We start from the raw sequence: 14,535 nt of genomic DNA, 5'->3' as shown, positions 1-14,535 counted from the left end.
TCTTCACTGGGGAAAAGCCCAGAACAGACTTGGAGCTGTTCCAGAAGTTGCATCTTTTTTTGGATTGTGTGCTTGCATAATTTTGTCTTTAATTTGAAGTAAATTCTACACATGCTGGTGTCAAAGGAAACCTGAACATGATGCAGTCTGTGCTGTTATCCTTACTCTGCAAACAGACCACCTGGAAGTTAGACAGGAGAAGTGTGATCTGCCTCAGATATTCTGCAAATTTTCGGCATAAACCCAGGAAACAACTGAGCCGTGCACATACAGAATTGACTGAACAGCCCTAGTAAATTAAAGAGTGCCAAGCTCTTGTTGACAAGAAGAATATTTTGACCCTTCCCTAGGCCGTTTTGCTCAGAGAGGTCTTATCAGTGGGACTGGTTTCTCACCATAACTGTAGGGAAGCAATGAGTTTGAGTAGAACAAATTCCAGTGCCTGCAGAAGGGTTGCACGCAAGCAAGTCTCAAGGCCTTGAGCTGGGCTGGGACACGGAGGAGCAGTGACTGGTTTGTTGTGTCCAGCTGAACATAGCATCTGGGATGAGTAGCAGCCTCTTGTCTCAGGTCTGCCTCGGCCCTGGAGCCCCCTGGGTTCTTGGCACAACTAACGTGGAGCACTTTGAGGCTGCTCTGATCTTTTATTGCTGGGTGCCATTCCCCACGGGGCTGTGCTAGCGTGTGTATCACAGCAGAAATACACTTTTTCCTAGTCAGGTCTTGGCACATGTTATCTACAGTTGGGGTCTTCCTAGCAAAACAAAGAAACAAAACCAAGTCTCATCGCTGCACAGTCTTTCTCTGCCCACTTAAAGCGCTTCGTGACTCCCCTGTGTGGTTGATGTAATCAAAGTGGCTAGTATCCTGGGCCAGGATCTTCCTAAATTGCATGGCATCAGAAGACTAAGAGAGCTTAGGCACCTCCCCATCATGTTGGACCGATTGTGCTTGCAGGAGTCAGGCTGAAGGATTTATGGATGCTGACGGATAAACAGACTCTCAGGGTTTGGGCTGACAGCGTTGTGCTGTGTGAGAGAGTGAGGTCAGAGGCCTGGAGGACCTCAGACAAAAAGTGAAAGTCAAGGAGAGAATAAAAACCAAAGCAAACCAAAAGAGAAAAGATCAATTAACTTTTAAACTAGTTGATGTATACACATCATCAGTTTACAAAATTACACGTTCGCTCCCTGGAAGCCCATTTGCTTGCCTCCCCCATGTGTATTGTTTCCAGCAGATTTCCCCTTGAAAGGGCAGTGATCATTCCGAAGGGCTGGTCACATTGCCAGCTCCTCTGTGCTTTTCCAGGGCACCATTCAAAGGGGTGAACATCAGGCTGATCTCGTGTGGCCATGGTCACAGCTTGCTCAGTTGCCCCGTGGTGTCAGGAGCTATGCCATCCCTCGCAGTGACTCTGCTGATCTGGTCAGCACACGTTGCACATTGTGCATCCACAAGTAAGTCACTTTGCCGTGGATATATGAGGAGTTCTGCGGGAAGGTGTTGCAATGTCCTTGGAAACGAAGTGTTGAGCGAGGGGTGAAAATCTCCACATCCTATTCCAGATCTCCTGCACAAGGCAGGACTCATTTATTGGGTTTTGCATGCTGTTTATCTTGGGTGATGAGATCAGGTACCTTTTCAGGTTCAAGTGGCCCTTCTATGCATCCTGTTCGATGACTCCTTTTCAATGCATGTGTAACTATAGCAGATCCCCAAGAGCCATCAGGGTGTGGGAGCTAAGCCTGCAACAGCGAGGCTTGGTGAGGACAGCAGCGCAGATCCCGCTGAGCTCCCACGGCTCCGTCAGAGCTCCGCTGTTGTCTTCACTGAGCCCAGAAGTGGGTGTCCCTGCGGTTTGGACTCTACTACACAGCAAACATGCCTTGGTTAGCTGCTCTGGATAAGGCTTCTGCATTTATTCTGGTTGCTGTCTTTTCTTCCCATCAGTGATTTTGTGGAGTCCAGCCCTTTGTGGCTCTCCAGAGCCTGATCATCTGGGACCGGTCAGGGGACAATGACAGAACTGTTCTTTTTCAGCCCTTCGCACAAATAAGCAACATGCTTGAAACATTTCTCCATTTGCTTGTATCAGTGCATTGTGTTCTTCTGCTACAGCTTCTCTTTATCCCCTTGTTTTGAAGCACCTGCTCATTCACATTCTTCTGTAACACGGATTGCGTTACGAGAGCTACCGAGTTTGGCATACTTTCATTAAGATCTGGGGGAGCAAAGGAAACGTGCCAGCCCTGGCAAGATTTAGATCAACAGCTGGGCAGAAAAAGTTTTGCTTCTAGCAGGAACATTATGATAATGATGTTACTAATTAATAGTAGCAAATAATAATTAACAATAATTACTGCTCTGCCCTGATTCAGGGCAAAAGGTCAAAGTTTCTCAATTTTCATAAATAAACGCTCTGCGAACAACATAGAAATGGGTCATTCAAACCATTTTAGTTTGTACTTTTTGAGATGCTTTATTTGGCTACTCATCTTCCTGTATTTTTTTTACCTGCAATTCATCCTGAACCCAAGAGCAGAACTTTGTGGATGTTTTTGAAATGGGGTAGAAAAAAAATAATCTCAAAGAATTGATCAAAACTGAAGGAATTGGACATTTTCCAGCAACAACAGAGTCTGGACAGAAAAATCCTTGACCAGTTTTATTGATGATATTTGCAAGCAGCAAATTTTCAGATGTGGCAAGTGGAAAGTTGTATTGTTATTGTTTTAATTTTCATGCACCTGGTCAGGCACAGAGGGATGGAGCTAAGCAAGGGCAGTCCTGAGGGTTCTCCACACAGGCTAGAGAGGGGACAAGGTGCTGTCTGCAAAAGGCTGGTGCAGCCTTGTACTTCACCAAGACTGTTCCTGCAGACACAGCTTTGTCTGCTTCCCTCGGCCTTTGAGGAGAGACATGTTGGGCCTCTGCGACACCAGTGAGTGGACGAGGAAGTCCAAAGGTAATAATCGCAGGAATAGTCCACTTTCTGTGTAGTCCTTGCAAGAGCTTTCAAGAGGAGGAGAGACTCCGTTTTGCTGGGATAGCCAGCCAAAACATCTTGACTAGGGTCGAATGTGCAGGAAGAAGGATGTCATGATCAAAGACCACCTCATGGCTCTCGACCTTAGTGAGCTTTAACTCTCGGCTGTGTCCCTCAGGCCATAGGCTTGGCCACTGAAGAAAAGCTGTCCAGAAGCCCTCACCACAGGCAGCAGATTCTGCATGCAGAAGGAGTGCTTTTCATTGCCCTTCCTGTCCAGACTGGAAGACTCCTGTGCTGTGCACACTGGAAATTTCTTTCCTAGAAGTCACATCTGGAGCCAGAGTACTAAATAACAAATCACCAGCCTAGGAGTATGAGACAGCTAAATAAAGGCACCGTGAGCACTGCTTGCTTTCAAAGATCTCCTGGTCAGTGTTGCTACCAGCAGCCTTGCTTCCGAGGAGCTCGGACCCTGGGCAGCCAGAGTTGCACATGTGTCTTGGCAGCTTGTATGCTATCTTGGAAGGTGACAGAAGGTGCTCATGTTCACGAGGGCTTCTTTTCTGTCACTTTTCCCATTGCTGATTCACTCGTAACTAAAGATGAAAAGCCTGAGCTGTCCTAGACACAGAGAAGACAGTTACCTGCTGCCTTCTGTCTAGAAAGCTCTTCTCCCCACCCACGCTAGGCTGACTGCAGATCTGAAGGTGGGCTATATGGTAGCTGTCATGGCATCAAAGCTTCTTTGACACTGTTCTGTTTTGCTTTTTCACTTCTCACCTATTTATTTCTCTGGGTTTTTATTTCCTTCCACCAGTTTTCATGTAATTTTCAGTCTTTCCTTAATGGCATGCTGCTACAGTCACCCTGAAGTTCAGCCTTGGCTGACTTCTCACGGATGCGCACCTGAGACAATTTTAGCTCCTTTCAGACAAAGCCCCCCTTTTTGAGGTGGGTAGGACATTTGCTTCATCCAGCAGCACCCCTGAGGCCCTTCAGTGTGCTCACAAGCTATGTGAAATCTCAGATCCCAGACAAATGGGCGACTTGTTCCAAGCTAAACTGGATACCTTTGAAGACTCTCTGAATAAGTTTGTGACTATCAGTGGTGATGAATAAACTTCAAAAAGGATTGGAAGACACCTTCTATTTTGGATGCTTTATTCAAACCCCAGCGCAATCTCTTAAGGATTTCTCCAAAGTCATGCTTCCCCAGGGCTGTCCTTATGAGTCTGCATCACCCAGTTGCCTCAGGCTCGTGCTCTTTGATTGCCAACAGGGCATTTTCTTCACTCCACTTCCCAGCACCAGCTTCCTCTGCTTCATCACTGGGAAGGTGAACAGGCCTTGTGTCTGATGGTGGCCCCTTGGGCTAGACCTCCCTCGGGAGCTGGCTGGGTGCTCTGGTATCGAAACGACATTACTGGTATGTCTCTCTTTCCTGTGCTCCAGGATGGATGTCCAAGAATGACAAAAGAGGGTGAGTTTTTCAAAGATATTTGCTTGACCAGGGAGTCAAATTTCCAGTTTCAAAAGTGACTTGGATACTGAGAAACTGAAGTGTATGTCTAGGGAGTTCAGTGAAGCCTCATGCAAAGCCATGCCCTCAAGTTGTCCCTGAGCAGTTCAGGGTGCAGAAAGAGCCCAGCACACTCCCATGTGGAGGTGTTAGCACAGGTCCCAAAAACTAGGTGGTGTGTAGCACAGAAAATAGTTTTGGTCATGGGCAGTGAGAGTGCACCAGCTTCTTTGCTCAGTGCAGACCTACCAAAACTGCAGTGAAAACCAGCAAGAAATCAAGTGCCAAAGCCACGTCAGTCATGCAGGGCCTTCCAAAGCTTTCTTCTGTGAGAGTGACAGCAGGTGAAATGTCCCATGGGCACAGGGCACCCTGCCTTGGAGATCTGGGAAATGCATTCTTTAGGGGAAAGATGGACAGGTTTGGAACTGTGGAGGTGTTGAGGTGGAGAATGACAGCAGATGGGATGGAGAGATTATGCAGCCTTTTATTGGCTGTATCTTCTTGGATCATGCTAGGTTCAGAGCTGTGTCTGCAGGTACCCTGTAGGCATCCAGCATTCAGGCTCAGGCTACCTCTGGAGTACCAGCAGGTTGTCCCACAGGAGGATGGCCTCCTTTAGGAGCCTGTGGCAGTGGTTTATCACTGTGTCAGCAAATGCCTCAGCCTCCCTCTCCCCCAGGAACGTTAATGCAGGTCGCCAGGCAGGGATTAGACGTCAGTGCACTGGGGGAATGGCACCAGCCATGTCCACTGCAACAGCTGGGAGATCTTTACACCTTGTCCTGCCTTGTGTCCAGCCACCTGGTGCCTTCTCAAGTCCTTCCCCAGACCTCAGCTGAATCTCACCTCTCTCATTTGGAGAGGAGTTCTCCAGCTTGGAGAAGTCTGCATCCTTGCAGGCCTGACAGATGGCCTGGTGTACCCTTGGTCTGCACAGCTGATGTGGCTGCTGAGAGCCCCTAGCACTCCCTCACATGTTGTGATTCCCACCTGCCGGCCCAGATCAGTGTATGTCCATGATGAGGGAGAACTATTAAAAATCAAGGATTTCTGGTTATAATTAATAGGGAAGACTTCTCTAACTTCTCCCTCTTCTCCCCAAGATAACTAAATAGTTGCTGAAAAAACCTGTCTGTGTTCCCTTAAGCAAGTAGAGAGAAGCAGGAATTCATCTCTCTTCTTGGCTTATTTGTATTGCTGCTGGAGTTGCATATCTGTAACATGCCATCTAAACATAAATCTGTCAAGAACAACAAATGCTGCCATAGCTCTTGAGCTACAGTGCAGAACTAATCTGCCAACAGGCTTTGGAACGACAAGCTTTGGTCATGATAAACATCAAAGACATCCTTTCCTCATCCCCTTCTCTGTGTCCACAGACTGGGAGCAGGCATTAGCGTACCTTTGGGAGGCACGAAAGGGTCAGATCTGCGCTGCCCATGTGGGGCTGGCAGTGGGCACAGGGGACATGGACCTGGACCTGGCCCACTCCACCCCACCATACGTGCAGGTTGGGACCAGTCATCTGACACTGCTGAGGCTGCTCTGGCTGTTTGTTGTCCTTGGCAGCGGACTGGCAGGGAGCTAAGCCATCGACCTCAGGCTCGGGCCCCTGGTCCACGTCCTTTTTGCTGAGGTGTCTTTTGGTCCTTTCTCTGTTGACCAGCTGAGCTGGGTCCTGCCAAACACTGGGGACAGTGTGGTCTTGTGGTGGCAGCTGAGAGCGAGGAAGGTCTGACATGTACGAGGCTTAGAGCCTGTAGCCCTGCTCACCCTGGGAAGTTGGAAAACAGATGTTAAAATGCTAGCTGTAATGATAAAACCCTCTTAAGATCAGAGGAGGGAGAGGTCGGTTGCGGGGGATGGAGGGAGATGTGGGACAGGCAGGTAGAGCTGGGACTTCAGGAAAGCTAGGGATAACTTTGAGGAGGCCAGAAGGAAAGATGTGAAGTGAGGGAGAGAGATAAGTGCTTGGGGGAGAAGTGTTTGACCACTCACAGCTGAACTCCCATCGCTTCCCAGGTTCATCCGCAGCTGTGATGGGTCACAATGCAGCGGGTTCAGCAGCTCCCCCTGCACCCCTGCCCCCTGCTCCCCAAGCTTGGCTCAGCCTAGGAGCTGCTCTAGGCAGATTACTCATGAGCTGGTGCCCGTGCCTGGTGGTCCTTGTTCCCAGGTCACCATGCTTGCCACTGCAGCATCATGATAGTGTATAACTGGTGCCCCGTGAGCTGGCACATCCCAGCCCATCACGTAGCGTTGGTTGGGATAGCCTGAGAGAGCCTTCGCAGTTGGGCAGCACGTGAAACCTGTTGTTCAGCTTTTCTTCTCTGTCCCTTTCTCTCTGTTAACACAGAGACTCTGCACACGCTTTCTCTCTAACTGCAACGTAACCCTTTTCCCTGGAACGTCCCGTGGGTACTTCTGGGATAATGACGGGAAGACGCTTGCCGTACACAGCACTCGCTGTCGCCTGAGCAGCTGCTCACCGCTCTGTGGGGCTTCTTGCCAGTCTTGTCTAGATAGCGGCTCCAAGGAGAGTCTCTGAAAGTAGCATCCAGCCCATCTCGATCTTCCTGCCAGCTGGTGCTTCTAGCAGGTGAGAAGGAAGGAGGCAGGCAGAGCAGGAAAGGAGGGGTTTGGCTGGCTCTTTGAAGACCCAGGCCAAACCAGAGCTGGAATGCTGATGTTGCAGGTGCCTGGTTAAAGCAAAACAAAGAATAAATATGCGCGTAAAGCCTTTATTTTTTCCATTCATCACAATGCACTTTTTATTTCTGACCTTAGCCTCAAGAATGGTGCCAGACATGTTCTGTGATTTCTCCCCTTTTCCCCTCCAGATGTCCAAACGGATTCTTCGGACAGAGATGTTTGGAGAAACTGCCTTTGCGATTGTACATGCCAGATCCTAAGCAAAGTATGTTTGAAGACAAAAAATGCACCACACTACTTAAAACCTCCTGGGCACAGCGGTGGATGTAGAGTGGTCTAGTCAGGGATGGCTCTTGGTGCCAGCTTTGGGCTAGGGCTTAGGGATGCAGGTAAGGGTGCAGGCTGAAAGCAGACGGATAGGAGTCGTGGAAGGGATCAGAAGGGGCCTCAGTTCAGTCTGTTTGGGTGTCATTTTGCTATCTTGTTTCTCTCTTTCTGGTTTTCTTTCTTCCGGTAGGTGTCCGATCGAATTCACAGGAGACCGGTGTCAGCATTTCGCAATGGTCAGCTTCTCCAGTATGTCTCTTTCTACTTCTCTCTCTCCCTGGTTATTGTAGCTCTGTGTCGTGTCCTTAAAGCAGGTTCTTCTGTTCTCCAAGAGCCCTTTTCCTGTCTTGTGCACTCCCAGCTCTGCTTGGCCATAAGAGGAGCTGTGATCGTGTCCAAGAGGAGAATCAGGGCTCTTGTTATCTCCCCATTTGTTGGAATGGGTTCTGCTTTCATTTCTGATTGAACTTAATGCTGCTTGCCCTTTTCATGCAAAATGCAACTAAGGCACAAGGTTATGTGGTGTGCTGTGTGAGAACAGTCTGTGTGATAAGCTGTATCTGCCGGCCTTGCTGTCTCAGGATGGACTATGTTGTGCAGTGCAAGAGATGTACGTTTTCCCATGGCTCTGGCGAGGGGGTCTGTGAGTCTCTCTGTGCCAACTGAGGAAATCAGAGAGGGCTGTGACAAAATTTCCCCTGAGGTGAGGTTGTGTTTCTGTTTCCAGAAGCTACATCAAGCACCAGTTGCTGTTAGGGTGAGGTGGTCAGAGGCTGGCTCACAGTCAGATCCTGGAGCACAGCCAGAGAGGGCTCGACGGGGCACACCTACACGCCTGGAGTCCCACAGCTCACGCTGGTGGCTGCCACCGTCTCAGGGCTTCCCGCACCTCGGTGCCATGCGGGATACGGGTTAGATTTATTGACTGGGCATCTCAGACTATATCCCTGCTGGACACAGAGATGTTCCCGTCTCTCCTTAGGGGGTCAGACAGCCGTGCCTATGAGGTTGTGTCTAATTACAGTGACCAATCCTCTAACCTCGTATTCAGTGGGAGTAAACGCCCTAGAGCCCTTGCACTTCGTGCTTCCCAGTTTCTAGCTCCCAGTTCCTGCGGGCTCTAGGTCTCCAGAGATGCCTTGCTTATGGGCATCATTAGCTCGTTTTGTTCAAGGCGATAATTTTTCTGGGTCCATATTCAGACAACGTCTCAGCATCAATGGGATCCTGGCCTGGGTAAGGACTGGCCTGAAAGGAGGTGCAGTTACAGCTTCTGTGACCCTCTGCGTGACCTGTCTTGCCTCCATGCTGGCCGTTTTGACCACCACAAATGGTGGTTTTAAAAAGAGGCTTTTAAAAGAGAGCCACAGAAGAGACTTTAATTAGTGGGAACCAGAGGAGAAATGCCTCTCCATGATGCCTCCTTGATTGCTAGTACCCTCTCTCTCACCATTAAGTAAGAAATCCTGCAGTCCTCATCCTGAACTGGCAATAGCAGGAGTCTCATTAGCACGTGCTACTAGCTGGCAAGTGCTTGCATTAGATTGTTCTACAGAGCACACAGACAAGATGCAAATGGGCTTTGTGAGGCCCTTGGGACAGCTTGATGTTTTTACATTGCCTTTTGTTCCAAATTGGCTTCCAAAGTTGAGACCTCATTGATTTATTCTTTCAGACTAAAACATCTTTTTAAAATGACAAACCAAAACGTTTTGTTTTGATCTTTAACCTGATACAAAAGAGTTTCCTTTCCACTTTGAAGTCCCTGGTGTCAGGGACCCCTGCTGCAGACAGCAGTGATCTGCTCACCCAATGAAGCTGATTTGTAGCATGTTTCATGAGGTGGTGTCCAACAGGCTTAAATATTATTGCTACCACACTGCAAAACCAAAACGGGTGAAAATGAGTTTTATGTCAGGAAGAATACCTTTTCAGAACACTAATGGCAAGAGTAAACAGTGTGCTTTTTTTTTCCCTCAGCTTGTAGGATCTAGCTTTTTATGGGAATGAGATTTGTTTAAATTTTAGTCATGTGTTAGAGGAACAATGCCAACTTTAAAACTGACACATGTACATTACCTTACATCAATTCTGCTTTAACCACAGGATAGTAAGGCAAAAACAGCTTAACAATCCAAGTTACCTGTCTGAACTTGGATGGAAAATCATCTAAGAAGATGATTCATGTGTGTTTATAGCTGTTTTCACTTTCAGGTCACAGTTGGGTAACATACGTAGCAGCAACACTGCAGAAAAGCATGCACTGAACTTGCTGTTCTTTCAAATAGGAAAGACATTTCACTTGAGTCTGGACTGTGCAAATACTTGCTTTCTACTTTAATCGATAATTAGGGCACAGTAGAAGTTGCTCTTGCTCTATAATTCACTCAGTGCTTCATCTCGTATGGGTTCTGACAGGTCAAAAGCTGAAACAGATTAAATGAGGTTCAGGCATTTCCACTGGAAATAAAATAGCTCTGTCCTGATTCATGTTTTGAGAACATTGCCAGCACTTGACAGATACTTAAATAGTAAATAATGACACCTACGCTGGTGATGCTTTAAATGCATTTGGGGTATTTTAGTTTTTCAGCCCTAAATCAGAGCCTTCTGATTCTTTAGCATAAATTTTAAGTCACAATATGACTGTTAGTAGGTACATCCCAGGGCTGAGCAAGCATCTCTGCAGAGTGAACTAAATTTAAGATGCTGTTCCGAAAAGATACGGCAGATACTTTGCTGAATTTGGGCCAGAGATGGAGCTGGTGCAGCGTCCCAGCATCATGCCAGGTGTTGTGTATCTTCCTTCAGGGAGCAGCTTCCTATCTCACCAGTTTAAAACCTTACTCAAGTTTTGCTCAGGTAAAACTTCCCATGTTCTCCAAGAGTTCAGGATCTCTTTGACTATTGGACAGGTAGCTCTAGGGGTTTGTTTTTCTCTGGTTGTCAGAAATACCTACTAGACCACCGCAATTACAAAGATGAAAATCAGATGTATTTAGATAGGTTTTCTCACGTGTGATGTTTCTCTATGTTGCTGTTACAACCATATAGCAAAGTGCCTACTGCCAGACAATCTGGATATATACTTACTGCTTGGAAATGAAGAGAGAAATGTTAAAGATGAAGGTTTTTTTCTATGTGTTGCTATTTTCTAACGGATTGGTGCAGAGGAACTCACTCAAATTTGTATTATTGGGCTAGTTTGAAGACCTCCCAGTCTGTCCCAGCTCAGCCCTTATTTGAATGAATAGTGTTTGCCTTTGGTAGGAATTTGCAACAGCAGAACTCAAGCAAGTATCTCAGCAGTTGGTTCCTTCTGCTTATAAGGAGTTTACGTTTGATTTTGCTTGCGTTGTAATGCAAATGTAATGAGAAATGCGTTGAGATACTGGAGGGAAAAAAAGCGAAACGTTCTGGAACAGCTGCTTCTCTAAGAAAACGGATGCACAGCGCGAGCAGACGACATTGCTCTGGCCTAGCGAGGTGCCACTGGTGAACAGAGCCACGGCACTGACGGCGCAGCCGTGGCTGGATGCGCGTAGGCAGTTGGCTGCCATCAGTCAGCAGATGGGCAATAACTTGCTAAGCGGCCACAACAGAGATGAGGGCCTTTGAGACATCGACGCAGAGTAGCCTCACATCCAGTAAATATGGGCAAAGTCTCACAGGGAAACTTAAAAGCTTTATCCTCTTTATCATAGGTCAGTTTTAGGACAGTGTGACAGGTGACTTTCCCACGTACATCAAAACGGAAAACCTACCAGAAGAAGGAAGGAAGGAGAGATGTCAGAGCAAACACCTGCACGTTTACTGATAGTAAAATAGTTGAAAGGTAAATATTTGAGCAGAAAAAGTTGTCCTGATGCTGACATAAGCCTAGTTAGATCCCTTTTGTCTGTATGAAATTTCACTGGTCTCAGTTTGTCTCCTCCATCCACGCATAAGGAATTGACTGATGGATCAAGGTCAAAAGATCCTGTTGTCTAGACCTTAACTGACCCGTGAGAGGAAAGCCTAACGGAGGCTGTACAATATAACGAAGGGACATTAAAGAAACATTTAAAGCAGTTTTAATTTAGACTGAAGGACAGTTAATGGCAGTGAACAAAGGGGACAGTGATTGTCTGCAATTATTGTAGAAAACAGAGGAATGCCCCGGTAGATGAGAATACAGAGAATTATTTCCATGGGTGATGAGTCATTAAATCATCTTACTGAAATGTTTTTCATATCAAGGTCTTCATATTTCTATATCTCCATATGATTATAGTTGCAGATATAATTAATATGTACTCTGCATTGTACATATGGTGATAAAGTCATATCGTCTGCTGGTTTCAGGAGTTAGATCTTGCAGCTGTAATGTAACTCTGATGAAACCAGAGGGCTGGGAGATCCTGACTCCAAAATGTGACCTAAAGCAGGAATTGTCCCTCACCCTGGCCACTATGGGAACACAACTGGCAGTGTGAGTTCACGACATGAACTCATCTTCTGACCCCTGTTCTCCCTGCCCCACTCTTTGCAGCCATAGTGCAGTAAGACCCTCATTATTTTTTCAGTGGGCTTTTAGACATCTGTGTTAGGGGTTTGAGTGCAAATTCATACCCTGGGCTCCCTTCATAGTCACCGCAGAGGGTTTGGCACCCGAGCGTGAGCATTTGGCTAATCGAACTCCATTGCTGCCATCAGGGTGAGATGTCTCATCTTCCAGAGGTGCTGAGGGTAATGAGTATAAACTCATAGATTTAGCTGTCAGATGTCTCTCCTGCAGCCCTAGTGGAGGTATCTGCAGAATCACGCATCACAGGTGTCCGGCTCTCCATGCACTATTGAGAACAGAAGTTCACATCAAACTGGTGATCCACAGCCCGAATGAATCCTTAACATTAGTACCCAGGGGCTATTTTGCCTTTGCAGTCAGATCTTCATCTCTGCTTGCACACTTGGGTGAAAAGTTCAGCAATATCACAAAAGAGTCAGGAAATCTTTCTATTGTGAGAGCTTCTAGTGGGTACTAGAGATGCACCCAGTTGACAACTGTCTCCTGGGTCCAGCTTCATAGGCACAGCTACGTCCTGCAGCTCTGTCCAGAAGACAGAAGCATGTCCAAAATCATCCTTTCTTTTAAGAAAAAAGTATTTTTAAAGCTGTGCTGTCAGCTGAGTTTCATAGCTGCCTGTTCTACATCAGATCAAGATCTAGCTCCATCATCTTCTCTCTTCCGCAGGAAACTTTTCAGGTCTTTGTAAAAACCTACTGGAAGTTTACTAATGAATTGCCAGGCTTTGGGCTGGCTGGTTGTAAAGGTTTTGTAACACACAATGGCAGCTATTTCACCCCTGGTGGGGCTGAAATAGGGAAAGTTAAACATCCTGAGCAGGAACCTAAGTCTGCACATTTGGATGCTTTCCACTTGCGATTTGTGGACCGATTTAGAAATTTGGGATGAAGTTTTATGTTTATGCTTGTCTCTCGTCTGTGGAATCTGAAATTTCATCTTAACTTTGCTATTTATTCATCTCCCAAAATAATTGTCACTGATCTGGAGGACAAATGTCATACCATTCGTCTTCTTGTTTAGTGAAACTCTCTAATTTTCTGCTTTGTGACCTAATTAACGTTCAAGTCTGTGACCTGCCTGTAAACATCCAAGAATAGAGCTGACATTCATATACAATATAATCTAGCATATTCTCCAGTCTTACCCCATATTTCATTTCAGTTCCTTTGCAAACTGAATTTTAATTCATAGTTGGAGTCTCTCTACTGGTCTGCTTTGGAAGCACAAAGCAGCATTTTCTGCTCCCCGTGAGGAGAGCAGGCTTTCCCTTCAACTTTAGGCTCCCTAAGAGCCTGTTACTCAGGCACCAAATCCCTTTTTCAAAGGGGAGAAAGACAGCTACTCTTGTTGCATGGTGCTCAGTGTAGTCATCTGGAAATACGGAAGAGAACAGCTTGAGCTGGGAAATCAGAGTCTTGCGTTCACAGACTATCTGGTCAATTCTGCTTGCAGTGGACCCTGATATGAAAGCTTATTCTGAGTTCCCAGCTTGATATGTCTCTCAGGGCTCCCTAACTAGCCATCAAAAGTTTAGTGTGATGGGTCTGGTCCTGGTCGATTTGCTGTGTGGCAGGACATTTCCCTTGCATAGGCATTACAGATTCCTTCCAACAACAGATGACAAGAATGGGTATTTCCAAGATGAGAACCATCATCTGTTCTAGAGCATTCACCAGACTGTCACTGGGTGTGATCTGTGTAATGATCTCAGCAGCATTCCTGCCCTGTCATCACGTATCTTCTGTAGAGCGGATGTCTGGGTCATTCTTTCCAAGGAAATCGCTTTCACAGAGCCCTTCCATCTAGAAAAGCATAAACTGTTTCTACTTGCAGTGTCTATGTCAGGGTCTCTGGGCTGGAAACAGAATCACGTGTCCCCACAGTGGCACACAAACTGGCTTCAACGCTGCCGATTAACCCAGCATGGAAGCAGAGAAGTGTAGGTTTATCAGGTGAGATGCTTCTTACTTTTCTGAGGGATGGTCCAATTCACTCTGAAGCCACCAGGCTGCAGCTGGAGGAGTGTTGGCCACCACCTTGACATGTAAGAGGGACCCTTCTGACAGGTGGGGTTTGGACTTTTGCTCCTCACAGTGAGGTGAAGTGTCCTCATGAGCAAACAGGTAACTGTACCACTTTTAGCTCTTCTGGGAAGGTCTAGATCTGAATTTCAGCTTCCCTGTTCACTTCATTTATTCAGCGGTAGTTTCCTACCTGTTGATTGCAATATGAAAATGATAAGCAGAAGAATACTTCCTTTATTTAGCTATCTTTCTGTTTCCTCCTTCACCTCTTACTCATCTGAACCCTAAACCAATACTTAGCAGCATTTTAAATTCCACAAACATTCTGTGGCTTCCTTCCACTGACGTGATAACCACTGACCACTTAATTACAGGGTGATGACTACGCTGTGGTGTGGCTGGATAATTACAAGGCATTTGTCGTCTATTATAACAGGGTTATTCCTCTCTCCCG

At 46.7% G+C, this 14,535-nt stretch overlaps 1 protein-coding gene across 1 annotated transcript in view; it reads left to right on the top strand.

The window, feature by feature from the left end:
• NRG2 (neuregulin 2) overlaps positions 1 to 14,535 on the top strand; it is a 178,167-nt gene that overhangs the window by 145,672 nt on the left and 17,960 nt on the right. The window contains exon 6 of the mRNA XM_086621447.1: positions 7,681 to 7,739. Within this exon, the coding sequence (XP_086477573.1) occupies positions 7,681 to 7,739 (59 nt within the window). The remainder of the gene's footprint in view (positions 1 to 7,680; positions 7,740 to 14,535) is intronic.

The sequence above is a fragment of the Tauraco erythrolophus genome, chromosome 16, assembly GCF_009769465.1.
Source record: "Tauraco erythrolophus isolate bTauEry1 chromosome 16, bTauEry1.pri, whole genome shotgun sequence".
NCBI lineage: Eukaryota > Metazoa > Chordata > Aves > Musophagiformes > Musophagidae > Tauraco > Tauraco erythrolophus.
This window is presented reverse-complemented; position numbering and strand designations above follow the sequence as displayed.